At 44.3% G+C, this 27852-nt stretch overlaps 3 protein-coding genes across 4 annotated transcripts; all 3 read left to right on the top strand.

Moving 5' to 3' along the window:
• The first annotated feature begins 2284 nt into the window (after positions 1–2284).
• LOC136527746 (probable cadmium/zinc-transporting ATPase HMA1, chloroplastic) lies at positions 2285–9940 on the top strand. 2 transcript variants are annotated; one of them, XM_066520565.1, is made up of 13 exons: positions 2285–2884; positions 3576–3726; positions 3815–3999; positions 4203–4349; positions 4582–4777; positions 4998–5080; positions 5426–5667; positions 6424–6529; positions 7132–7296; positions 7861–8077; positions 8520–8707; positions 8791–8877; positions 9311–9940. In XM_066520565.1, the coding sequence occupies exons 1-13, from the start codon at positions 2426–2428 to the stop codon at positions 9488–9490; spliced, it is 2406 nt and encodes an 801-aa protein (XP_066376662.1). In that variant the 5' UTR covers positions 2285–2425; the 3' UTR covers positions 9491–9940. The 2 variants fall into 2 exon arrangements, with proteins under 2 accessions (XP_066376662.1, XP_066376661.1); XM_066520564.1 differs by having other exon boundaries at positions 4968–5080; positions 9311–9938.
• A 1156-nt stretch (positions 9941–11096) lies between these two features.
• LOC136529214 (EG45-like domain containing protein) lies at positions 11097–12146 on the top strand. The gene is made up of 3 exons (XM_066522306.1): positions 11097–11329; positions 11446–11722; positions 11832–12146. The coding sequence occupies exons 1-3, from the start codon at positions 11227–11229 to the stop codon at positions 11836–11838; spliced, it is 387 nt and encodes a 128-aa protein (XP_066378403.1). The 5' UTR covers positions 11097–11226; the 3' UTR covers positions 11839–12146.
• A 3009-nt stretch (positions 12147–15155) lies between these two features.
• Positions 15156–27852, top strand: LOC136528425 (beta-glucosidase 38-like). The gene is made up of 11 exons (XM_066521380.1): positions 15156–15402; positions 15531–15589; positions 15690–15765; positions 15902–15973; positions 16245–16332; positions 16523–16766; positions 16895–17007; positions 17106–17317; positions 17439–17470; positions 17582–17684; positions 27478–27852. The coding sequence occupies exons 1-11, from the start codon at positions 15156–15158 to the stop codon at positions 27750–27752; spliced, it is 1521 nt and encodes a 506-aa protein (XP_066377477.1). The 3' UTR covers positions 27753–27852.

Genomic DNA, 27852 nt, shown 5'->3' with positions numbered 1-27852 from the left:
CACCACGATCAGAGCCGGAGACAATCACCACCCTCCGCTCAACGATCCTTGCTGCTCCAAGCCGTCTAGGTGGCGGCAACCATCAAGAGTAACAAGCGAAATCCGCAGCGAAACACGAACACCAAGTGCCTCTAGATGCAAACACTCAAGCAATGAACTTGGATTCACTCCCAATCTCACAAAGATGATGAATCAATGATGGAGATGAGTGGGAGGGCTTTGGCTAAGCTCACAAGATTGCTATGCCAATGAAAATGGCCAAAGGTGTAAGCTTCAACCGGCCATGGGGCTTAAATAGAAGCCCCCACGAAATAGAGCCATTATACCCCTTCACTGGGCATAATGCGGGGTGACCGGACAACACCGGACGCACTAGTCGTGAATACCAGACGCGTCCGGTCGGCATACCGGACGTGTTCGGTAGCCCCCAGACTGCCACGTGTCTAGTTCAAACCAACATAGCCGTTGCTACTTAATCTGCCGACGACCGGACGCTCACACCGGACGCACAAACACAAATGACCGGATGCTGAGCCGCAGCGTCCGGTGGAGTACAGTAAGCATCCTTGCTCGACCGGACGCGTCCGATGCTACCGGACCGTACGCTGCCAGCGTCCGATTGATTGTCCTACCGTATACTACTTTTTCTGATTCACACCGGACGCGTCCGGTGTGGCGACTAGACGCGTCCGGTCGCTGAGTTCATCGTCAAATACCGGACATGTCCGGTCACCATACCGGACGCATTCGGTCACTCTGTAACCAGCGCGATTAACCCCTCTTCGACTCTATCTTCTTCACCCTTGCTCAAATGTGCCAACCACTAAGTGTATCACCTTGTGCACATGTGTTAGCATATTTTCACAAACATTTTCAAGGGTGTTAGCACTCCACTAGATCCTAAATGCATATGCAATGAGTTAGAGCATCTAGTGGCACTTTGATAACCGCATTCCGATACGAGTTTCACCCCTCTTAATAGTACGGCTATCAAACCTAAATGTGATCACACTCTCTAAGTGTCTTGATCACCAAAACAAAATAGCTCATATGGTTTATACCTTTGCCTTAAGCCTTTTGTTTTTCTCTTTCTTCTTTCCAAGTCCAAGCACTTGATCATCATTATGATATCATCATCATCATGCTATGATCTTCATTTGCTTCATCACTTAGAGTGTGCTACCTATCTCATAATCACTTGATAAACTAGGTTAACACTTAGAGTTTCATCAATTCACCAAAACCAAACTAGAGCTTTCATGTGGGCGCGCGGGGGAGATGGTCACTGCGGCGAATGCGAAGTGGGGCGGGCTGATGGCCGCACGACGCTGTGAAGCGTGCGATGTGCGAGCGAGTAGGAAGATATTTTTAGAGAGATGGGGAGGCGTACCGAGGTGGAGATAGACTTGTTACATCGGTAGCGCACGTAGACTCAGGAAGTGACGTTCGATCGGATGACGCCCAACCCTGAGCGTTACGGTAATGAAACACATTGACCAGTGTAGAATTCATGATGGAGTCGATGATCATCACTTGATCAGCAGATGTGTAGCGTACACGATCATCTAGGCTCTAATAAAACATCAGCGTTTGTAAAATGCTCGAGTACTCATTGCATATTCCAATATTTTCCGTAAACAAAGTTATACAAAATAAATTAGAGCGACACTAGATCCTTTGTAAATTGTAGTTTACTTACCTTTGTTTTAAGTTAGTTTTTTTGAACATTGACAAGGTTCATCGAAAGAATTATCAGTGCTTGTAATATTAAAATAATTTAATTAATTCTCATAAAATATATTTTGTAGTGTATTTATCTGTATATATTTTTCTAAAATTAAATCAAAGGTAGACAAATTTGTATTATTAGGAAAAAATTAAATTGAACTATATAAGTCATAACGCAAATTATACCTCACCTCTAAAACAGTTTGTCAAGTCGTGATACTTTGTTTTGGAGCTCGGAAGTTCTTTTTGAGTGACCATATTATCACTGGAATTTCTTGAGAGGATGTAGTGAGAATGCACTTTGCCTCCGAAGCATGGCATATAGCGTAATAGAGCTCCTTTTTTCAGATAAGGACATTTAAACGTGTATTGTGCACTACATATACGGTACAAAGTTACAAATCGCAAAATGGAGACGAAATAAACGAGTAGCGAAACCGTGCGCGACACGATGGTGACACGGTGATGACACGAGCCAAAACAAACCCGGCCGGGCCTGGGCCTGGGCCCACGCCCGTCATCTCCATCCGCTTGGCTCGCCACCACCCCCGTCCACCACACGCCCGCCACAAAGGTCCAACCCCGTGGTGGACCAGTCCTCTTCCTCAGCTGCTGCTGCTCACGGCTCACCACCACGAGCGTCAACCGCCCCGCCGACGCGATCTCCTCCCGCTCCCGCCCTCGCCCCGCCGGCGCGATGCAATTCCTCAGTGCCTCCGCCTCCGCCTCAGTCTCCTCGCCGGTGACGCCGTCGGCGCACCTCCTCCGCCTCGCGCGGCCCCCGCCCTTCCCGCACCTCCGCCGCCGCTGCTCCCCGCCCAGACCCCTCGCGCTGACGCCCCGACCGCCGCTCCTCATCGCCTCGCGCCCGTTCCTGCTCTTCACCCCACGCGCGCACGGCGGCCACGGCCACGGCCACGTCCACGGTCACCACGAGGTGGACGTGCACGGGGGAGGCGGGGGCGCGGCGGTCATGCGGGTGGCGCGGGCGATCGGCTGGGCCGACGTCGCCGACGCGCTGCGGGAGCACCTCCAGGCCTGCTGCATCTCCCTCGGCCTCCTCCTCATCGCCGCTGCCTGCCCGCACGTCGCGCTGCTCAACTCAGTCGGCCGCCTGCAGGCCGCGCTCATCGCCGTCGCCTTCCCTCTCGTCGGGGTAATGCCCCCTACCTTGTTCCTTTGCTACTTTTGACCTTCCAGACCCTTACAGCCTTGCTAGGGATCACTACTAACTAGTACTGTACTTGGTAGTCTATTTGTTCTATGCTCACAGCTGCTTCAACATTTGCACTTACAGAGGAAATAATTAGTTGGATTGCGTCAATTCTATGTTGTATTTAAATGCTTGAAGATTGGTAAGAAAATTAGAGCATAGGATTGGGATTTCAGATACACTAAGCACAATCCAAGGAGTTCATACATTGGAAAGTACAATCCCCGTTCACTTGGCTGATAAGCCATGGCTGAAAGTACTGTTGGCTGATTTGTTGTGAGAGAAAAATACTGTTCGTTCGTTGAAAAAGTACGGCTTATAAGACAAGCGAACAGGCTTTATCTATGACATTGTGTCTCGCTGGGGATTTAGCTATAAAAGTTTGCACAGGGAAACCACTGTTTGTGTGCCACCACATAACTCTCCGGTACTTTTCCATGCTTCGAATTAGCCAAGGTTCAGTTAAATCCTCTCAGCAATTGATATGACAACTGCATTGGTGTAAAATGGAATTCATTGAACATGGAACTGTGTTTTGCTTTGCTACCTAACAAGGGAGATCAGAGGAGCAGCCTTTGTTTTGAGGTCGCTTGCCAACAACGTACTTGTTTGACACTCCTTTCCTATCTTGCAGGTGTCTGCAGCACTTGATGCTCTTGTAAATATTGCCGACGGTAGAATAAATATCCATGTTCTCATGGCTCTTGCAGCATTTGCTTCTATATTTATGGGAAATGCATTGGAGGGTGGCCTGCTTCTTGCAATGTTTAACTTGGCTCATATTGGTACATTTCTTCTGATAACATCCGAAAGCCCCATGTGTTGGCTCCTGTTGTGTGTTTATTTGAAGTTCACTGTTCTTGTTTCTTACAGCTGAAGAGTATTTTACAAGTAAGTCAATGTTTGACGTGAGGGAACTGAAGGAAAATCACCCGGAATTTGCTCTGCTGTTAGAAACAAGTGGAGAAGAATCTGTACAGTTTTCAAATCTAAGTTACACCAAGGTTCCTGTGCATGATCTTGAAGTGGGTTCTCATATCTTGGTTAGAGCTGGCGAGGTGTGTTATATCTTGTATAGAAGTTAAATCCTTGCTTTTCCTATTTTTGTTTTCATTTCATAGCTTCTTCATGCATTTTCCAATTTGTTTCTAACTGAGCACAATGGTTTGACTTATCTTTTTTTGCCCTACATGTTGATGGTATTCTTATTCTAGATGGTTAGAATTTTTTCTCATTTTAGTGCAGTTCTTGTATTCTTTAGGCGGTGCCTGTTGATGGTGAAGTCTACCAAGGTTCATCAACTGTCACAATTGAACACCTAACTGGTGAAACAAAACCTTTAGAAAGGACAGTTGGAGATGCCATACCAGGTGGCGCCAGGAACTTGGAAGGAATGATGATTGTAAAGGTTTGCTTTGCTCCCTTCAATGAAGAAGATGTTTCAACTTTCTTTGATGAAGAGATGGAAAATGGAAACCTAGTTAATCTTGTGGGATTGGACAGATGTTTAGTTTTAATAAGCATTTGTTACTAGTACTATTTCTGCTTTTCTAGTACATTATGCTTGCTATCTGTTCTGGAGTGTCGCCTTGCCACCTTGCAAGAGAGTCATTTGTTTGCCTGTTTACTACCTTTTCTAGGTGACCAAGTCATGGGAGGATTCAACGCTCAACAGAATTGTCCAATTGACTGAAGAGGGCCAGCTAAACAAGCCAAAGTTGCAAAGATGGCTTGATGAGTTTGGAGAGTACTATAGCAGAGTTGTGGTAGCCCTTTCTTTGGGTGTTGCACTTTTGGGACCATTACTTTTTAAGTGGCCTTTTTTTGGTAACTCAGGTAATCCTCTAATGTCTCACTGCTGTATTGGTCCTGTCATATACTATATAAAACATATAGGTACTTCTGATAGTTCTACAACCAGTATGCTTTGGTGCTTTTCATACCGATGATTTTGTTTTGCCAATTTTATCGATTTGATACACTTAGGTCCAGGCTTGAACTGTCTCTGTTCTGACATTTTCTTTAGTCTGTAGGGGTTCAATTTACCGTGGTTTAGGACTTATGGTGGCTGCATCTCCCTGTGCATTGGCTGTAGCTCCATTGGCATATGCAACTGCAATCAGTTCTCTTGCTAGTAAGGTACTGTTTGAAATCTTCAGTTGTTGGAGCTCTTTATTTTGGGGTGATACAACACTTTCATGGCTTCTAAACTTCATGAAAGCATCAACCATTTAGTTCATAGCTTCATAGTTCATATTGCTCACAAGTGCGGGTAATGCCTACAGTATTATCAATATGAATTCTCTTTTTTTAATGATTGGTGTAATTACTGCAGCTACGAAGTTCCTCCTGTAATTAATTGGAGATAGCACCATAGCAATCTTGTCACTTTCTGAATATACCTTTTTCTCTTACGACCTGCTTGATTTCTGGCTGGTATAGTGGATAATGGATTGATGAACCTATGCTTTTGTTCTCCTCTAGGGAATTTTGTTGAAAGGTGGTCATGTCTTGGATGCTCTTTCGTCTTGTCAGTCTATTGCTTTTGATAAGACAGGCACATTAACAACTGGGAAGCTTATGTGCAAAGCAATCGAGCCTATCCATGGACATTTGGGTGTGAAAAATGGTCATAGTAATCCTTCTTGCTGCACTCCAAACTGTGAAAGTGAGGCACTAGCTGCTGCTGCTGCCATGGAGAAAGGAACAACACATCCTATCGGAAGGTACATAAAATAGATAACTTTTTTTTGAGCGAAATATACAGCAGGGGAGGCCCCCACTGTGAATTTTATTAAAACCAAAAGGAGAAACAACACTGTACAAAGGCGACACAGCAAGGGAGGGAGGGGCTACACAATAAGCAGGCCCTGGGGAGGCAGAAGAACTAGGCTAGAGGGACTATACAGGAAAGGAACTCTAGACGCTTTACAACATTGAACCTATGAGCTTGAAGCCTAAAAATAGATAACTTTCGAAAAGTCGATTTGTTCATTTTATTCTGATTACGTGCATTCTTATTTCTCATGAGTACAACTCTGCAATAATTTGGCTTTCAAGGTGTTGCTAGAAGCCTAGAATCTACTCCATGGGCCCAGTGTAAATATTTGTACCACTGTTGTTGTTAAGGTGTTGAAACTCAGGCAACAGTTCTGTGTTGCTTATTTGGAAGCAAAGTCAGTAGGCTCATTCTGGTTGCATGTGAATGCTTGAATTTCTAATTTTCTATTCACACATACCACTAGTGGCTTCTTGCACTGGACCAGCATGGGCTCTAGTTAACATGAATGTTGCCGTGATCTTATCTATGCCTGTTGAGAACTGACCGTTAAAAAGTTCCCATGCCCTTAACCTTAGTGTAGACTTTCTTGTCTTTTTTGTATTTTTGAAACATGGCTTTGGTTGTTCATTTTTGTTTTATGCACTGAAACTTATAGAATAATCTATGGCAAACAATTGACATACAGTTTGCATGATCACAGGGCTGTTTTAGACCACTCTGTTGGAAAGGAGCTTCCAGTGGTCGCTGTAGAAAGTTTTGAATGCCTACCTGGTAGGGGAGTTGCTGCTACTTTGAGTGGGGTGAAGGTACGTCTAACTTCTATAATATTTTTCAATCATCAAAATCATCTGGAATTGTCAGATATGTCACAGACCTTGCTTTAGATAAAATTCAGGTGTATTACTGGAAACACCACTGGCATTTAATGTATACTGTAGGCGGAAACACTCTTGTAGTGTAGCAGTAAGCTCCCTAGTTTTGGGAGACAAAAATGTCCCCTGTTGGCAACCAAAAAATAGTGGTCTGGCGCCGGCCTGTGGCGTCTGTAGTTGGTTTGGGCCCTCATAATAGTTGCAGTGGTCGGCAGCCCAGGTTAAGGTGAGGCCCTATAGGGTGAAGCCAGGGTTCAGAGGTTTTCTTGGTTGGTTTGACCGAGAGATTCAGTTCAATACCGTGGGGGCAGTCTTTCCCCACCGGCCAAGTTCTTTATACTGTAGGCAGCATATGTTTCATCCAATGGATGCGATTGTAGTTCAGTAGCTATCATATTCTTCAAGAGGGGCGTGTTTTAGATTTTGATAAGTTAGCATGGTTGTTATTTAGTGTTTGGTCACTATGAAGGAATTGGAAGAGCCAGCCTTTGACATGCTAACTTGAGTACTTGACACCTCATACATTTGCATTACAGGTAAGAGAAAATGAAAATGAGCTATCCGAGGCATCTATCGGTTCTGTGGACTATATTTCTTCACTATATAGATCCAATGGTGAATCAGAGCAAATAAGAGCAGCAGCAAAAAGTTCTGCATATGGGCCTGAATTTATCCAAGCTGCTCTATCTGTTGACAAAAAAGTAAGTTAACTTGAGAACCAAACTCTTTCTTCTTTCATGTATCTGGTCATGTATTTTCATTCTAGTCCACCTAAGCGACAAACCAGCATGGCCCCATGTATCCACTGCACAGTCAAAACCATAAGCACTAGGTGGTCCGTGGTCCAGATTCTAGTGTTTGGTCCATCTGAATAGCCTGCCTATTCTGAAGCTTGTTCAGTAGGTGCCCTGATAATTTGAATCTGATGATTTGGGCTTGTTTGGATACTAGCCTTCTTTGAGTTCTACTTAGAAGTTAGAACCTTTGAACTTGCTCTTGTTTAAGTGAAGCTGACCTTAGTTTGCTTTGCATAGTCATAATCATTACCTTACCTTGTTTGGCCGGCCCACCCACTGGCAAGATTGCAAGAAGGCTGTACAAGTGACTGTATCAAGGCATACTTCTACTCATGATTTACCCCCCCACCCCCCTTTCTTCTGACCAAACAGTACACAGATTTGAATTGTTATCATGATTTGAGTCTTGTGTTTTGTAAGAACTAGTTTTCCAGTGTATTATATATCAACTGATTTAAACTTTTCCAGGTAACTCTTTTTCACTTTGAGGATGAACCCCGCTCTGGTGTTTGTGAAGTTATATCTACCTTAAGAGAGAAAGCTAAACTTCGCATTATGATGCTTACTGGAGACCATGAATCAAGTGCCCATAGAGTTGCTAAATCTGTTTGTATTGAAGAAGTCCACTTCTCTTTAAAGCCAGAGGATAAATTAAATAAAGTAAAAGCAGTTTCAAGGGAAGGAGGTACTTACCTGTGATATGTATGCCTGTCAAAAGTCAACTATATGATTATATCATGGCTTTAAGTTTTACATATGTTATCTAAGTATGCACTTATATAGCTTTAGCCTTTAATCCTGCAATGTGGTAGCCACGGTTGCTTTCTAAGTGCTCCTATGTACTTCCTCACCACATGATTTGATCTAACAAAATCATTGGTAGTTTTCTTCATAGTTTAGTTTTCACTTCTCATGCTGCATGAGTCTATCGATCCCAACAATTTTGTTCCTACTTCAGTTTATTTTCTGGACATAAGCAACCTGCCAGACATTTACAGAATCCTACCTTTTGTCCATGACTAAGTGTTCCTTGTGTACAATTAAACTATAAAATTGAACATTGTTACTTTTTGTTGTGCTCGCTTTCCTGCCGATTATTCATTATTTACCTTTTTGTTTGTTTCCAGGTGGAGGTTTAATAATGGTTGGTGATGGTATAAATGATGCACCAGGTCTTGCAGCCGCAACAGTTGGAATGGTTCTAGCCCAACGTGCCAGTGCAACTGCAGTGGCTGTTGCAGATGTTCTGTTGTTGCAGGATAATATTTGCGGGGTGCCATTTTGCATTGCTAAGGCTCGTCAAACAACTTCATTGGTATGGTCTTTTCTTTGCTTGTGTGACACTTTAGCTTCAGATGCAATATTACTGTTTCTTACACTTTTAGGTTATCCTTACAGGTCAAACAAAGTGTAGCTCTGGCCTTAACTTGTATTGTTTTTGCTGCGCTTCCTTCTGTCCTGGGATTTCTTCCTCTTTGGTTGACTGTAAGTTCCTTTTCATGACCTAGACTTGTGTTTGTGTAACTAGGAAATTTAACAAATTGTTCAAGTGCCCTGAACCCTATTTGTCCTTTGTGGCACACGGAATTAGTAAATTGTAGAGTTGGAATAAATGCACTCTTTACAGATATGCATTTGTAGCGTAACAGAGTGGTAAATTCACTTTCTACACAAACAGGAGAGTCCAGTTCCCACTTATTGGATGGATTCTTTGTAAATATTTCCATTATGTTTTTCCTAGCCCATGGTCCTTTTATGAGCCTTAAGATGGCCAGAAAAAAAAAGCAAAATGCAAAATTGTAGTGACAGTTCCATTTTACTGGATGTGTTAGCACCATCATTACTGTTGTTATCACATGATTCGCATACATAATCCTTTCTTTGGTGTCCTTATTTCTACATGTGCTACAATTTTCAGGTACTTCTTCATGAAGGAGGAACCCTTCTAGTGTGCTTGAACTCGATACGAGCCCTGAACGCTCCGACATGGTCCTTGGTAGATGACATCCGGCAGCTCGTTGATGGCTTGAGGAATTATTTCTCATCCAAGTTCAACAGCTCTTCCTCAAACTACGTCGCAAACACTGTACCCTTGTAGATTACCATGTACAGCAACGGTTGCCTTTTCTTACCTTCTTTGTGTGGCACCGTTTGAATTTAGGCGAGGGGTTCTAACCTAATTTTTGTAGGCTCTGTACTCTTATCACCACCATGTAAAGAAGAAAGAAATTTGGCTTCAGGTTGAGCTGAAAGGCAAAAGCCAGTGATGAACATCCTGTTACGATGTGGCGTAGAAGCAACATTTGTTGGGCACGTTCGTGATGGAATACATACAGGTGCAGCCGTGCAGGTGCTGTACCACTGTTGAGATCAGGGAAGTCTAATCGCCTATTTCTTGCTTGCAGAAGCTATAGACTGCTGTTCTGAGGTCGATTGATTAATTTATTGTTGATTATCCACTTGCCCAGTCAGCATCGGCCGTCAGAAACGCGTGTCTTATAAGTAACTCCGTAGAAGATTATCCCCTGGGATGTAGAAGTTGCAGTGCCGCTGCACACCGGCTATATATATATATATATATAGAACTACTATCCTGTAGCTGGCTACAGAATAACTTATTCTGTAGCCACTTTGAGTTACGATAATTACTATGTTAATTTACGAGATTATAGTAACTCCTTACTAAGTGGTTTAATATAATGTTATGGTAAATATCCCCATGTGTTATAGTAACCCAACTATCGTAAATATGTATTGACGTTACGGTAAATTAGTATATAAAATTATAGTAAATAGAGGTGGCTACAGAATAACTTATTTTGTAGCCGGCTACTGAATAGCCTCTCCCTATATATATATATATATATATATATATATATATATATATATATATATATATATATATATATATATATATATATATATATATATATATTTTTAGCCTAAATCTTCTTTCCCTATCGAATGGCTGAATGTTCGCCGGCCGTCCGCCGTTGCAAGCGGACTCTCCTTCTCATTTGGGACAACTCCTGCTTAAACCAAAAAATCTGTGGCAAAGAGGACCGATTACATTTCTCCTGAGTTTGTGTGTAGTATTAGCCAAGACCATCGCGTGTTGTAGTACGTATTAGTCACCGTCCATGCATGCTGCACAAAGTCAATCTTCTCGATACTCCTAGAGACGATCAAAGGCAACCTCGCTGAATGTTTTTAACCACTAGCTAGCTGTGTCCATTTGCCTACCGATCCAGCTAGTCAAGTCGCCGCAAGAAACATTGACGTACATGCCTATGTGGTTGCGAGAAATCGTACTGCCAAACAGCCACGAAAATCCGCACCAGTTGCCTAAATTTTGACCTACGTTCTACGCCTCACGCACGGCTATACGGCTATGCTGTAGCGAGTAGCGACAGGCAATTCAGGTATCCAACACCCGCCCATGCAACGGAGAAACTCAGCCTTTCATCATTGTTAAAAAAGACAGAAGATAAAGAGAATCAGTTTTTCCTCTGACCAAAGCACTAGTTTCGCCGCATCCATCTAGAGTTTCCAACAATTTCCTCCTCCGTGTCGGACCAAAACTTCTCTCCTGGGTTTTCCCTTCCGTAGGCAACAAGCATTCAGGCACGACTTTCCACGCCCGTGCTCGTGCACATATTGACAAATACACTGCCTGCCCTTCCTATAAATACCCTGTTCAGAAACGCCACTTGTGCACCAAGAACACTATAGCACCCGGCGGCCACCTCTTCTCTCCAGAGCGAAAAAGAAAGAGCTGTTGGCTGTTTGTTGCTTGCTTATAGCATCATCAGCAACCTCTCACCATCGTCGGCCATGGCGAAAGCTGCCGCCGTTCTGCTCATCGCCGCCCTGCTGGGGCTCGTGTCGGCGTCGCTCGCTGACCAGGGCACCGCCACCTACTATACCGTCTACACTCGTGCGTCGCTCTATCCGTCCATCGTCACATCATGAACATTTCTGCATGGCATCAATATCACGTTGTAATTTTCTGAAGAACCTGACTCCTGAGGTCGGTGCGTGCGTGTTCTGCAGCGTCGGCGTGCTACGGATACCAGGACGAGGGCACGATGATCGCGGCGGCGAGCGACGGGCTCTGGGACAACGGCGCGGCGTGCGGGCGGATGTACCAGGTGTCCTGCGCCGGCGGCACCAACGCTACCCCGAACCCCTGCAAAGGCGGCAGCGTCACCGTCAAGATCGTCGACCGCTGCCCGTCGCCGGGATGCCAGGCCACGCTCGACCTCTCCCAGGAGGCCTTCAACACCATCGGCAACCTCGACGCCGGCAAGATCCTCATCAACTACAACCAGTACGCACGCGCCACGCTCCAGCATCTTCCGATCGATCCCCTGGTGGTGTTTTATGTTGGTTAATTTCTTTTTGACACATCAATAAATATTATTCGTGTTGTTTTGCAGGGTGTAATTAAAAGAGCAGGCAAAGCACGAAAAGGATCTAGGAGCTATATGGGCTTCATGATTATGTCAGGAATAAGTTGGGTAATAATAAGCACGTGAAACTTGCATTGGAGCAAATACGTCGTGCCTATAGCTAGAATAAAACCATGGTGTACCTTTAATAATTTGGATGGATGCAGCTCTCCTGCTTCTTGTGTGTTCGAAAAAGGAAAACAAATGAATAATGAAGGTTGTAATATTATTAGGTACCAAAAAATGAATAAATTGGGTGTATGTATACACAATCTTGTTCAAACATTGCTATATATCTTTATTGGCCGATTTCTTATTATAGTCCCTCTTTTCTAAATTATAAGTCACTTTGGCTTTGCCATCTCTAACATTAGCAAATTAAACTTTATAGAATATATATTGACACATCCACAAAAGTGCAATCTTAAGACATATTGAATGCTGGATTAAATGGAACTAATTTGGTGCTATAAATGTTAGTATATTTTTCTATAGACTTGGTCAAACTAGATAAGTTTGACTCAAGATGAAAGCTAAATGACCTATAATTTGGAACGGAGAGGGTAGTAATTTGCACCAAAACATCAAACAATAGAACACTGCTTTTTTTGAACACACTTGTAGAAGCTCCACCTTTCAATTAAGTAGAAAGAGTTGACCCTGTTTGTATGAAAAACCAGACGTGAAGATCTTACACTTGCATGGTTAATTAAAGGAAAACCAATTGAAAACCCTAACATCAACGGCAAGGCCAAAACGACCAACCCGAATCGACACAACCTGCTGCAAGTTATCATTGTCGAGCTCGAAAATATAGCCGAGTAGCTCTGACTTCTTGCAAAGGACCAAAGCCTAAACCTCAAAAGTAACAACACACACCTATGGGGAAAACTAGCATCGCCCTAAAGAGATTGTTGAGCATTATCATTGTTGAGCTATGCCAAACCCCTCAACACAATAGCTCCAACTTCGCCGTAGAAAACTCTTTCAAGCAAGTCAAACGTCCTTGGGTGGTGCGGCAAGAGTAGTGCCAAAGACCTCCAAAACGACACCTTAAGGAAGGATGTAGCATCGGGAGCGCCGCCATTGTTCGTATAGGAATCTGGACATGGCTTTCACCCAAAGAGCCTTGCAAAGTCGGAAGGGGGGCACCTCAATGATGCCCCAAACAGGGAGAGTAGCACCGTCATTGGCTTCTGCCACGTTGGCCAAGTCTTAAGCCCCGAGCCATCCATCCACACTCGCCGTGTTGAAGTGTGGCATGCCAAGAGGACCATTGATGACGCCACGGATGAGCACAACTCGCCAACACCATGACGCCGTCGCCAAACCGAGGCCCCATGCCAAGCTATCATTGTTGATGTCGCTCAAAGGCACAATCAAGGTTACGCCTCAGACGCCCCTTGGCGCTTGCCATGCCGACCCAACGTGCGACCAACGCCCTTAAATATATTTTTGTTGGCTAATTTCTTATATTCCAAATTATAATACCTTATTTGCAACCATTATTAGCCGCTAATAGTTAGCTTGCTCATAGCTCATAACTAATATTAGCTAGCTAACTATTAGCTGCTACTAGTTGGTTTGGCTCAACTAGCTAGTGACATAGTTGTTAGTTAGATGTTCGGCTAACAATTATCTAGACTATTAGCTAGATCTGTTTAGATCCAAAGAAACTAATTATTAACAACTAACTATTAGCTCTATGAATCCAAATATGACCTAATGAAGTCATTTTGGCTTAGTCATCTCTAACATTGACAAAGTTTATAGAAATGTATATTAATATCTAGAATACCAAATAAGTGCACTCTTAAGACATGTTGAATGATAGATTAAATGAAACTAATTTGGTGTTGTACATAATGTCAGTATGTTCCTTTTATAGACTTGGTCAAATTAGATAAGTTTAATTCATGATAAAACCAAAATGACTTATACTCTCTCCGTTTTAAATTATAAGTCGCTTTGACTTTTTCGGTATAGATTTTGTTATGTACATAGACATAGGTTATATATAGATATATAGTGAAATTAATATACCATAAAAGTCAAAGCGACTTATAATTTAAAACGAAATGAGTAGTTTAGAAGGATAATAATTTTGGACCAAAACATCAAACAGTAGACATTCCTAAACTCGTAAACATATCTAGCCTATAAACAGGTGACAAAATGCGATCGGGTTATTGCTTTTTCACCGAGAAATGGAAAAGATACCCACAGTACCAATTTGAGTTGTTGGATTAAGTACAGTAGCTAGAAAAATGATAAAAACCCGTCACCTGACGATCGATAAGCAGACAAATACTTTACAAAACCCTGAAAAGTTCCCATGACACTATGTCCATGTGGTGAACGCCGGCCCATTCTACCAAGCAACATGCAGATCGACACACGCCAACTTAACTCAGGAGCGAATATTTCAGGATTTAACATCTTTGTGCATTTAGTGGTAACGGCGTTATGCATTTAGTGGTAGGTGATGTTGCTGTCGACAGTGCAATTTCGAGGATTTTCTGGCCCAGTCTTTGAAGAATCTCATATGGGTTGGGTACTCATATGAGTTAGGTTTACATGCGTCCATTTATAGGGGTGAGTGTGCGTGGGTCTGCTGTAATTCTCAAAAACAAAAATCAAACTAATTAAAGCCAACTAAGGGCAGTCCCAATGGTGTATTGATGATGGTTTCTATCCTCATTAAATGACTTGCCACATAGGCAAAACGCTGACATGGTAATGTAATTAATGAAGAAAGAGAGCAAAAATCCTAGAAATGGTTTCCTCATGAAGAAATCAGGTCTTCTCTTGACCCAATGCACCAAGAAACCATGAAATCGTCATTGGGGAGAAACCACCAGTTTCTAGGGGGCTCGTGCCGCATTCCCATTGGAGGAAGAAGATAGAGTTGGGAGAGATAAAGAGAAAATAATTATTACTCATAGAAACTATGGGTTGAAAAACAGTATTTTTTTGATGCGGTATTCTATATTATAGAAACTACTAGTTTCTTTCGTTGGGACTTACCTAATAATCACCACCCTTCGTTCCAAAACTCCGACGACAAAATTACGAAAATACTGGTGGTTCAGGACGAGAGTTACGTGGAAGAGAAGAGTGTTCATCACGCATGCAGCTAGCTACGTGCGCACGAGAGAAACAGTCTCTCGTAGCCTGTTCAAACTCAGCACCACCATTTCAGCTCTGCTCTTGCATGCCGCTGCCGGATCGCGTCCCCTCCGCTCTCCGGTCTCCGTATATAGCGCACCTCTGCTGAGTCTCTCCGACTCGCTCTCACCACTGTCCTCCGTCATGGCGACTGCTGCTGCTGCGCCATTGCTCCTCCGGCCACTCTTCCACGGTCTCCTCCTCCTCCTCCTCCCCTCCCTGGCGCTCGGCGCCCATGGCAACAAGCCCGGGGAGCACTACAACCTCACCAGGGAGAACTTCCCGCCCGGCTTCGTCTTCGGGACGGCGTCGTCGGCGTACCAAGTGGAGGGGAACACGCTGAAGTACGGACGAGGCCCCTGCATCTGGGACACCTTCCTCAAGTATCCAGGTGAGATCGAGTCGAGATGCATGACAGCATCATCACGGCATTTTATGTCTCCTATATATTTCATCATCACCTGGTGCTTCTCTGATCGATGGCGTCGTCTTTGGATGGATGTGTGCTTGGGCATGCAGGCGCTACTCCTGATAACGCGACTGCGGAAGTGTCGGTCGACGAGTACAATCGCTACATGGTTCGTGAAGCGAAATGTCTGAATGGCTCATGTGTTGATTATATTGCTGATTTGTGATCCATTGATAAGTAATTTTTCTTTTTCTGGTGGCACAATGCAGGATGATGTGGACAATATGGTCCGGGTTGGATTCGACGCGTACCGCTTCTCGATCTCATGGTCGCGCATTTTCCCCAGTATGTGTTGATCGATGAAACATATATAGAACACAGTCAGTGATGGACTCGATGATTCATATATAGGGCTTTGTTTCATCACAGCAGTAACATGCATGGTTGCGTCTTTTGTTTTTTTGGGGGAAATTAAATGCAGGTGGAATTGGGAGGATCAACAAGGATGGCGTGGACTATTACCACAGGCTCATCGACTACATGTTGGCGAACCGTACTTGATGCTAATTAATTACTCTCTCAATTTCAAATTATAAGTGGCTTTAACTTTTCTAGATTCATAATATTTGCTACTTATTATCTAGATATATGTTATGTCTACGTACGTAGAAAAAACTATATATCTAGAAAAAAACAAAACGACGTACAATTGATCTTATTCACCTTCCTTCGAGTCCAATTCCTGCAGCAATTTCTTTACTACACGTTTCAGATTTGTGGGCACTCATGCCACTCGATCACGAGTCTTTTTGCTTGTTTAACAGATATTACTCCCTATGTTGTTCTCTACCACTACGACCTTCCTCAGGTGCTGCAAGACCAGTACAATGGCTGGTTAAGCCCCAGAATTGTGTAAGTCTCCATGATACGCACAATCTTTTTCTGGCAGTAATTAAAAGTACAAAAATAAACTCAGGGTATTGTTTTATTAAAAATGTTATATAGGTTGTTTCATAGAGAGAATCCCATTTTACCACCTTCAAACCCATATTTATGTTGACTTGATTTTTTTTTTTTCTGATTATGGCTATCATTTTCGCAGGCCTGATTTCACAGCATTCGCGGATTTTTGCTTTAAGACATACGGCGATCGGGTGAAGTTTTGGTTCACCATCAACGAGCCCAAGATGGTGGCTAACCATGGCTACGGAGACGCCTTCTTCGCCCCTGGCAGATGCACCGGTTGCCATTTCGGCGGCAATTCCGCCACCGAGCCGTACATCGCCGGCCATCACCTTCTCCTAGCACATGCTGCTGCTGTCAAGCTATACCGTGAGAAGTGCAAGGCTAGTGACCACCCAATGCAATCCCTCTCAGCATTCATTCTAGCTATAGACTACATGATGCATTTCACAGTTTTGTTCTCGTTTGCATACACCGTGCATGCTCACGCCAAAAACCATGATTGTTTCAGCATCAGGCTGGAAAGATTGGCATCCTGCTTGACTTCGTCTGGTACGAGCCGCTCACCAAGTCGATCGAGGACGAGTACGCGGCGCACCGGGCTAGGATGTTCACCCTTGGCTGGTGATCATAAACCTTACACAACCATAAAAAAAACATGCATGTGCTGTGATGTCTAGGTTGAACCAAACATGAATCAATCTGTTTCAACTATGTTCCAGGTTCCTGCACCCAATCACCTACGGCCATTACCCGGAGACGATGGAGAAGATAGTGATGGGAAGGCTGCCCAATTTCACCTTCGAGCAGTCTGCAATGGTGAAAGGTTCAGCAGATTACATCGCCATCAACCACTACACGACGTATTACGCCAGCAACTTCGTCAACGAGACAGATACGAGCTATCGCAACGATTGGCATGTCAAAATTTCATGTACGGTTATTCATTTCAACATGCACTACTACTAAATAGAGATAAAACAAAAACCATTTCTTCATTTGATGTTTATTTATTCTTTTGTGTCGCTAACACATTGGACCGATCATCTTTTCAGATGAGCGAGACGGCGTGCCCATTGGAAAAAGGGTAACACATTTTTCACCGATATATAGTAATATAGCCACATATGACTGAAAATGAACAGAATTACAAGCTATATATGCAATGACTTTCTGATATATGTAAAAACCTATGCAGGCATACTCGGACTGGCTTTACATTGTTCCATGGGGGCTCTATAAGGCTCTTATCTGGACAAAGGAGAAGTTCAACAACCCAGTCATGCTCATCGGCGAAAGCGGTACGTAGATCACCAAGTCCCAGCACCTCTTCACCAATTTTCAGAGAATAAACAGCAACATTCACAACTGGATTCAGGTTCTTCGCCGAGTGCCTGAGGCACTCGGCAAAGGCCAAATTGCACTCGGCAATTGCCGAGTGCGGCACTCGGCAAAGAACAGACGGCAAAAAATTGATCGGCAAAGCCCTCTTTGCCGAGTGCCTTTTATCGGGCACTCGGCAAAGAAAAGCGACCATCACGGCGCCGGCCTCGTTGACGGTCTCTTTGCCGAGTGCCAACCCTATAGGCACTCGGCAAAGATTTTTTATTTTTTTTTTAAAAAAAATTCTTTGCCGAGTGTCCCTGGCCGGCGCTCGGCAAAGTTTGAATTTTTTTTAAAAAAAATTCTTTGCCGAGTGCCCTCTGGCTGGCACTCGACAAAGTTTGTATTTTTTTTAAAAATAATTCTTTGCCGAGTGCCCTCTGGATAACACTCGGCAAAGTTTTTTTTTTTTAAAAAAAAATTCTTTGCCGAGTGCCCACTAGTTGGCACTCGGCAAAGTTTGAATTTTTTTTAAAAATCTTTGCTGAGTGTCATGGTCATGGCTCTCGGCAAAGCTGGAAAAACGGTTTTCCGAGCGCCCATTTTTCTAGGTCTGCCGAGTGCTGTGAGCCTGTGACCATGGCACTCGGCAAAGGGGTCCTTTGCCGAGTGCAACACTCGGCAAAGTGACCCAAAACGACAATTTTTGATTTTTTTACATTCCATCATGACAAATAAATTCATACAAACATATATCACATATATATCTCATCCATCACATATATATCTCATTTATCACATATATATCTCATCCATCACATATATATCTCATTCATCCACACATCGATCCGCATATATCACATCCATCACAATATATATTACATATATAATAATAAGTGCTCAAGTCCATCCAAATAAATTCACAAGTCCATCAAAGTCCACAAGTGCATCACAAGTATATCACAAGTCCATCACCAAGTGAACAACAAATGAAAAAATACAACGTGCACTTATCTCGGCCACTGCGACTGTGGTGAAGGCCCAGCTCCATCATTCGGAGGTGCATGAGGTGGATTATTTGAACCACCGTCAGATGAAGACTGCACAAAGGAGTAAAGATTGCATATGAGACAAGATTATTTGGATAGCTAATCTAGGAAGGTAGATGCCATACAAGCAAAGCACAAGCGAAAGTAAAAACTTTCATACTCACAGGAGTAGCTGCAGCACGGGGAGGCGGAGGTGGAACCAACAGCCCAGCTAACAGAGAGAAGCCCACACGTTGCCCAAGCCCTTGTAGGAACTTCGTAATGTCCATCAGCCTCTGCGCCTGGGCCTACCGCTCGGTCCGCTCGATGTCCAGCTGGGCCGCCAGCTCCTGACGTTGCCTCATTTCTTGTTCCAGCCAGGCCTGTAATATTTCACTCCAATGTTTCAGTAATGCAAAGCTAATTAAGGTGTGTAAAGATTAATGTATGACGAGTAAAATAGGAATAACCTCGAGTGCGTCGACCCGGTGCTGTACAGCGGTCGGCCATGTGCGAATGGCCGGGCTCTCGCTCGTGCTCCGTGCTCGGATCTAGAAGAGAGAGGGAGTAGAGGCCGTGTCGATGACGCCGTCGCCAAGCCAGAACCGCCCATGCTTCTTGCCTTGCCCTGCCCTCATGACGGCCTCTCCATTGAAGTCCTAGGTGCTCGGATCGTGGTCTGACCCATGGAGCGACCTCGCTACCTTAGTGTACTCACTGATGCGGAGTGGACGCTCGGGTTCGTGTATGCCTCGGGTGGGTCCTCCAGGTTGAAGGAGACGTCGGACGTCGCCTTGCCCTTGTGGGCCATACACCATGCCTGGAAGTCCGAGCAAGCCTGGCCACTATGTGACGCCGACTACGAGAAAGACAGCACGATGATTAGAAATCAGGCAGAACTGAACGTCACAATAGATAAATGAATTCGCGTACCCATGCTTATTTGTATCCGGCGAGGCTGCGACTGCCTTGATGGTGTGCTGGACCTTGCATCTGCAAACGACAGTCCCGGGCATCTCTGTGCATCTTGAGGTACTCCTCCGTGAACCACCTCTCCACCATCATCGCCCAGCACTCGGGATACGCTTGGCACCACCAGGGAATCATCTACACGTCATCAAGTATTGGACATATAAGAAGATCAAATTAAACCAACTTAATCTCAAAATGAATCAATATTGGTGTTCTTCATTTACCTCAAGGTACTGCTCCCGAGTCAGCTGCATCTCTCTTGCGTCTTTCTTGGTTTTCCTCTCTCCAAGCTTCGACCCGTAGTAGGTTATGATAGCCTAGATGCGCACCTCATGATGCATGTCGGTGATGAGTTTTTACAAGCTTTGGTAGTCACCTGCTCTGCCCTGGCCTCAAATCCCTCCTCGTATCTGTAATAAGTCTACATACAAAAGCGATATATCCATTCATTATTTCAAGAAAAGTCCAATGAATGCGACGTATTGAGCAATGTTGTGCGAGGGAGACTTACCCAAAACTCTGCCTTCACCCGCGCCACCTTGTTGGGGTACTCCGCATCGGGGGCGACAGCGTAGTGGTCAAACGAGTAGGCCGGCTCCATCTTTGATGCGTACGTGACAATGCCGGTGAAGTGTTGCCTGCACAGAAGACCTAGGATGCCGTTGACTAGCCATGCGCTACCACCCGACACAACCACCCAGTTCCTGCACAAGTGATTAAGAAAAATTATTAATTTTTTCATCATATCATATGAAGTAATGGTGATAACATATAAAGTTACTTACTTTTGCCCTTCGGGGCGAATCAGTGGGTGTTGGTGAGGAAGCGGAACCTGTGGGAGGCTCGCGGGACCTCACAAGTAGACACTCGAAGAGGAGTCGGAGGAAGCGGAACCCGTGCCTGCCGCCTCCCCCTCCTCCTCCTCCTCCTCCTCGTCCGTCTGCCGAACCAGCTCCTCGTCCGACTCATCCATGGGCGCCACCTCCTCCTGCGGCTGGCGGTCCTCCTCCTCCTACTGTCCGATCCCTCCGCCTCCTCCTGCAGCCGGTGTGGTCTTTGGTAAATCGAGTTCACAGACCTATGATGGTCGCCCGCCATCTTTGTTCAATCACCTGCAATAAAAAAGAAAAACAAGACATAATTAGAAATAGGTGCAAAAATGAACAAAGCATAATTACAAAAAACATAGTAATACATGTATTAGAAATATATGCAAAAATGAACAAAACATAATTACAAAAAACATAGTATTACATGTATTAGAAATAATCTTCATGATTGAGATTAGCTGGATCATAGGTCTCGTCATCACTATCAACATTGTCCAACTCATCAACACTATCCGAAGGAGGAATGTTGTCTTCATTGTCATTGCCTAAACATAATCGCTCAAGCATTTGTATGTCCTTTAGATTTCGCACCTCGTCTCCAGCGTCCTCGTCATCATCCCTTTTATTGTCTACTTCCATTCCTATCTCTTCGGTTAAGTCTATGTCAAACCTCCCTTGTAGCCCCTCTTCTTGATAGAACTCTCCATCATATGTGTTTGTGTTGAAGTTGTAATCTTCATCGTTTGGGACAGGTAATTTACCGTGTGGTGATACCTTGTGCACAATAGACCAACCCTTAAGATGCTCGGCGTCTTTGCACGCGTATGACGTATAATAAACCTGGACAGCCTGTTGAGCCACAATGTAGACATCTTTTCCGAATAGATGGAATCCTGTCGAATCTCGACTAGCCCAAGCTTAGGGGTCCATCTCGTTACACCAGAATGAAACCAGTGGCATTTGAATATGATAGTAGTAAGAGGTTTGGAACCATAGAATGATAGTTCATAGATTTCTTCAATTCTTCCATAATAGTCGAGTCCATCAGTGCTGGGCGTAACAACTCCGCTGTTTGTGGTTTTTCGATTGGGCCGACTCTGCTCATAGCTTGCTGTGTGAAAACGATATCCATTCACGTCATAACCGGTAAATGACTTGACCCTAACGGCACAGCCGTTTGCAACCTGTCTCAGCTCGTCACTTATAGGCACATCAGTTTGGGCTTTTTGTTTGAACCAACAAATGAAATCGGGGCTCTCTGGTCCCGCACCCCGTGAAAGAAGGGTATCATTTTCTTGCGGGGTAGGTTGCCTTGATCCATGCCAGGATTGACGAAGAAATTCCCTGTACCAATGAAAAACAAGGGGGTTGGATGAAGAAACAAGGACATATGATGAAATGAAACAAGTTCGTTCAGAACTTATCCAATGAACGGCTGCACCTCAACAAGATTGGTCAACACATATAGCATGATACTGCGCCACTCTTCATTTTTCAATTGCTTAGTGGTCGATGCACATATAGCATGATACTGCGCCACTCTTTATTTTTCAATTGCAGGGAGTAGTGGTACCAAACGTGCATTTTGAAGGTTGTCTTTGTAGCTCGATCGTATGTCCATACCCCTTCGTCCCAAGCACGGATTTTTTTTTTTAAAAAAAAATTCTTTGCCGAGTGCCCACTAGTTGGCACTCGGCAAAGTTTGAATTTTTTTTAAAAATCTTTGCTGAGTGTCATGGTCATGGCTCTCGGCAAAGCTGGAAAAACGGTTTTCCGAGCGCCCATTTTTCTAGGTCTGCCGAGTGCTGTGAGCCTGTGACCATGGCACTCGGCAAAGGGGTCCTTTGCCGAGTGCAACACTCGGCAAAGTGACCCAAAACGACAATTTTTGATTTTTTTACATTCCATCATGACAAATAAATTCATACAAACATATATCACATATATATCTCATCCATCACATATATATCTCATTTATCACATATATATCTCATCCATCACATATATATCTCATTCATCCACACATCGATCCGCATATATCACATCCATCACAATATATATTACATATATAATAATAAGTGCTCAAGTCCATCCAAATAAATTCACAAGTCCATCAAAGTCCACAAGTGCATCACAAGTATATCACAAGTCCATCACCAAGTGAACAACAAATGAAAAAATACAACGTGCACTTATCTCGGCCACTGCGACTGTGGTGAAGGCCCAGCTCCATCATTCGGAGGTGCATGAGGTGGATTATTTGAACCACCGTCAGATGAAGACTGCACAAAGGAGTAAAGATTGCATATGAGACAAGATTATTTGGATAGCTAATCTAGGAAGGTAGATGCCATACAAGCAAAGCACAAGCGAAAGTAAAAACTTTCATACTCACAGGAGTAGCTGCAGCACGGGGAGGCGGAGGTGGAACCAACAGCCCAGCTAACAGAGAGAAGCCCACACGTTGCCCAAGCCCTTGTAGGAACTTCGTAATGTCCATCAGCCTCTGCGCCTGGGCCTACCGCTCGGTCCGCTCGATGTCCAGCTGGGCCGCCAGCTCCTGACGTTGCCTCATTTCTTGTTCCAGCCAGGCCTGTAATATTTCACTCCAATGTTTCAGTAATGCAAAGCTAATTAAGGTGTGTAAAGATTAATGTATGACGAGTAAAATAGGAATAACCTCGAGTGCGTCGACCCGGTGCTGTACAGCGGTCGGCCATGTGCGAATGGCCGGGCTCTCGCTCGTGCTCCGTGCTCGGATCTAGAAGAGAGAGGGAGTAGAGGCCGTGTCGATGACGCCGTCGCCAAGCCAGAACCGCCCATGCTTCTTGCCTTGCCCTGCCCTCATGACGGCCTCTCCATTGAAGTCCTAGGTGCTCGGATCGTGGTCTGACCCATGGAGCGACCTCGCTACCTTAGTGTACTCACTGATGCGGAGTGGACGCTCGGGTTCGTGTATGCCTCGGGTGGGTCCTCCAGGTTGAAGGAGACGTCGGACGTCGCCTTGCCCTTGTGGGCCATACACCATGCCTGGAAGTCCGAGCAAGCCTGGCCACTATGTGACGCCGACTACGAGAAAGACAGCACGATGATTAGAAATCAGGCAGAACTGAACGTCACAATAGATAAATGAATTCGCGTACCCATGCTTATTTGTATCCGGCGAGGCTGCGACTGCCTTGATGGTGTGCTGGACCTTGCATCTGCAAACGACAGTCCCGGGCATCTCTGTGCATCTTGAGGTACTCCTCCGTGAACCACCTCTCCACCATCATCGCCCAGCACTCGGGATACGCTTGGCACCACCAGGGAATCATCTACACGTCATCAAGTATTGGACATATAAGAAGATCAAATTAAACCAACTTAATCTCAAAATGAATCAATATTGGTGTTCTTCATTTACCTCAAGGTACTGCTCCCGAGTCAGCTGCATCTCTCTTGCGTCTTTCTTGGTTTTCCTCTCTCCAAGCTTCGACCCGTAGTAGGTTATGATAGCCTAGATGCGCACCTCATGATGCATGTCGGTGATGAGTTTTTACAAGCTTTGGTAGTCACCTGCTCTGCCCTGGCCTCAAATCCCTCCTCGTATCTGTAATAAGTCTACATACAAAAGCGATATATCCATTCATTATTTCAAGAAAAGTCCAATGAATGCGACGTATTGAGCAATGTTGTGCGAGGGAGACTTACCCAAAACTCTGCCTTCACCCGCGCCACCTTGTTGGGGTACTCCGCATCGGGGGCGACAGCGTAGTGGTCAAACGAGTAGGCCGGCTCCATCTTTGATGCGTACGTGACAATGCCGGTGAAGTGTTGCCTGCACAGAAGACCTAGGATGCCGTTGACTAGCCATGCGCTACCACCCGACACAACCACCCAGTTCCTGCACAAGTGATTAAGAAAAATTATTAATTTTTTCATCATATCATATGAAGTAATGGTGATAACATATAAAGTTACTTACTTTTGCCCTTCGGGGCGAATCAGTGGGTGTTGGTGAGGAAGCGGAACCTGTGGGAGGCTCGCGGGACCTCACAAGTAGACACTCGAAGAGGAGTCGGAGGAAGCGGAACCCGTGCCTGCCGCCTCCCCCTCCTCCTCCTCCTCCTCCTCGTCCGTCTGCCGAACCAGCTCCTCGTCCGACTCATCCATGGGCGCCACCTCCTCCTGCGGCTGGCGGTCCTCCTCCTCCTACTGTCCGATCCCTCCGCCTCCTCCTGCAGCCGGTGTGGTCTTTGGTAAATCGAGTTCACAGACCTATGATGGTCGCCCGCCATCTTTGTTCAATCACCTGCAATAAAAAAGAAAAACAAGACATAATTAGAAATAGGTGCAAAAATGAACAAAGCATAATTACAAAAAACATAGTAATACATGTATTAGAAATATATGCAAAAATGAACAAAACATAATTACAAAAAACATAGTATTACATGTATTAGAAATAATCTTCATGATTGAGATTAGCTGGATCATAGGTCTCGTCATCACTATCAACATTGTCCAACTCATCAACACTATCCGAAGGAGGAATGTTGTCTTCATTGTCATTGCCTAAACATAATCGCTCAAGCATTTGTATGTCCTTTAGATTTCGCACCTCGTCTCCAGCGTCCTCGTCATCATCCCTTTTATTGTCTACTTCCATTCCTATCTCTTCGGTTAAGTCTATGTCAAACCTCCCTTGTAGCCCCTCTTCTTGATAGAACTCTCCATCATATGTGTTTGTGTTGAAGTTGTAATCTTCATCGTTTGGGACAGGTAATTTACCGTGTGGTGATACCTTGTGCACAATAGACCAACCCTTAAGATGCTCGGCGTCTTTGCACGCGTATGACGTATAATAAACCTGGACAGCCTGTTGAGCCACAATGTAGACATCTTTTCCGAATAGATGGAATCCTGTCGAATCTCGACTAGCCCAAGCTTAGGGGTCCATCTCGTTACACCAGAATGAAACCAGTGGCATTTGAATATGATAGTAGTAAGAGGTTTGGAACCATAGAATGATAGTTCATAGATTTCTTCAATTCTTCCATAATAGTCGAGTCCATCAGTGCTGGGCGTAACAACTCCGCTGTTTGTGGTTTTTCGATTGGGCCGACTCTGCTCATAGCTTGCTGTGTGAAAACGATATCCATTCACGTCATAACCGGTAAATGACTTGACCCTAACGGCACAGCCGTTTGCAACCTGTCTCAGCTCGTCACTTATAGGCACATCAGTTTGGGCTTTTTGTTTGAACCAACAAATGAAATCGGGGCTCTCTGGTCCCGCACCCCGTGAAAGAAGGGTATCATTTTCTTGCGGGGTAGGTTGCCTTGATCCATGCCAGGATTGACGAAGAAATTCCCTGTACCAATGAAAAACAAGGGGGTTGGATGAAGAAACAAGGACATATGATGAAATGAAACAAGTTCGTTCAGAACTTATCCAATGAACGGCTGCACCTCAACAAGATTGGTCAACACATATAGCATGATACTGCGCCACTCTTCATTTTTCAATTGCTTAGTGGTCGATGCACATATAGCATGATACTGCGCCACTCTTTATTTTTCAATTGCAGGGAGTAGTGGTACCAAACGTGCATTTTGAAGGTTGTCTTTGTAGCTCGATCGTATGTCCATACCCCTTCGTCCCAAGCACGGATCAATTGTAGAGATGTTCTGGTTTGTAAGCATCGTACATGACAACGTGCACGAAATCTTATGAAAATTTTATCATAGCCTCCACATACGATATCACGACATCTCAACAAGTTTCATGATTTTCGGACTTTGTTTGCTTTTTATAGAATTTAAAAATACTTCGCACGCAAGTTCGCGGTCATGTTTCGTGAATAAGATGTCCGAAATTTCAGGTCCGTTCCTGGATACGGCCTCACACTACACTCTCTAACATGACTATCAATTTTTGAATCATTAAATTTCATTATTCGTACCACGTGCAATTCAAATTTATATTTTTCGAAAAAATTCAAGTAAACAAAATAAAGTAACTAAATATATTAAAAACCACAAAAAATCCCCAAATTCTAATTAGGAGTTGCTGGTGCTTTAAAAGTGCTGCACAAAAAATTTGGAGGCCAAAAACAAAAAAAAAAAACTTTGCCGAGTGCTGGGGCATGACACTCGGCAAAGGGGGTCTTTGCCGAGTGCCAAAAATAAGGCGCTCGGCAAAGAGGATTTTTATATTTTTTAGAAATTTCCTATTTGCCGAGTGCCTCCACAGGGGCACTCGGCAAAGACATTTCAAAAAAAAAATTAAATCTTTGCCGAGTGTCGTGTCAGGTAGGGATGAAAACGGATCGGATACAGACGGATACCACTGATATTACATTTGTTTTCATATTTCTATCCGGATTCGGATTCGAATACGGATAGTGTCAACCATGCCGGATAAGATACGATTGGATATCGACATCATAAATATGCGATTTAAATATTCAAATACGGATACGGTATCGGATGTTGAATATCCAGACTCGGATACGAACATATCTGAACCCCTCTAAATGAATTCGGCCTCGAATACGGCCGGAAAATATCCGTACCGTTTTCACCCCTGGTGTCAGGGGCACTCGGCAAAGTATTTTTCAAAAAAAAAATACTTGCCGAGTGCCAGATCTGAGACACTCGGTAAAGACATTTCAAAAAAAAATTTAAATCTTTGCCGAGTGCCGTGTCTAGGGCACTCGGCAAAGAAGGATGTGGCCAAACACCGTTACGCGGGGCAGCCTATGCCGAGTGCCGCGCTTTTGCCGAGAGTCTGGCACTCGGCAAAGAAGGTCTTTGCCGAGTGCCCGATTTTTGACACTCGGCAAAGCAGTTTACACTCGGCAAAGGCTCTGTTTTCAGTAGTGATTATTGTGATACAATACAATCTCAAAAGCATGAATATAATCTTGATACAAAATTTAACTGATATATTCCCAGGAATTGACCAACCGGGAAATGAAACTTTGCCGGGTGCCCTGTATGACAAGTTCAGGATAGACTACTTCGAGAAGTACCTTCATGAGCTCCAATGTGCTATACGCGATGGTGCAAATGTCTTTGGGTACTTTGTCTGGTCACTGCTGGACAACTTTGAGTGGCGGCTCGGCTACACCGCCAGATTTGGAATTGTACATGTGGACCGAAACACGTTCGTTCGGTACCCCAAGGACTCAGCTCGGTGGTTCCGGAAGGTGATAAAGAACGATGACTAAAGGAACTGTGTGGTGGCTTGTTTAGTTGCCTTTTTTGGGGCCATGTTTCATGTTTGGCCCTTGTGAATAAAATGTCAAGTAGTTTAGGACTTTGAATAAA

The sequence above is a fragment of the Miscanthus floridulus genome, chromosome 19, assembly GCF_019320115.1.
Source record: "Miscanthus floridulus cultivar M001 chromosome 19, ASM1932011v1, whole genome shotgun sequence".
NCBI lineage: Eukaryota > Viridiplantae > Streptophyta > Magnoliopsida > Poales > Poaceae > Miscanthus > Miscanthus floridulus.
This window is presented reverse-complemented; position numbering and strand designations above follow the sequence as displayed.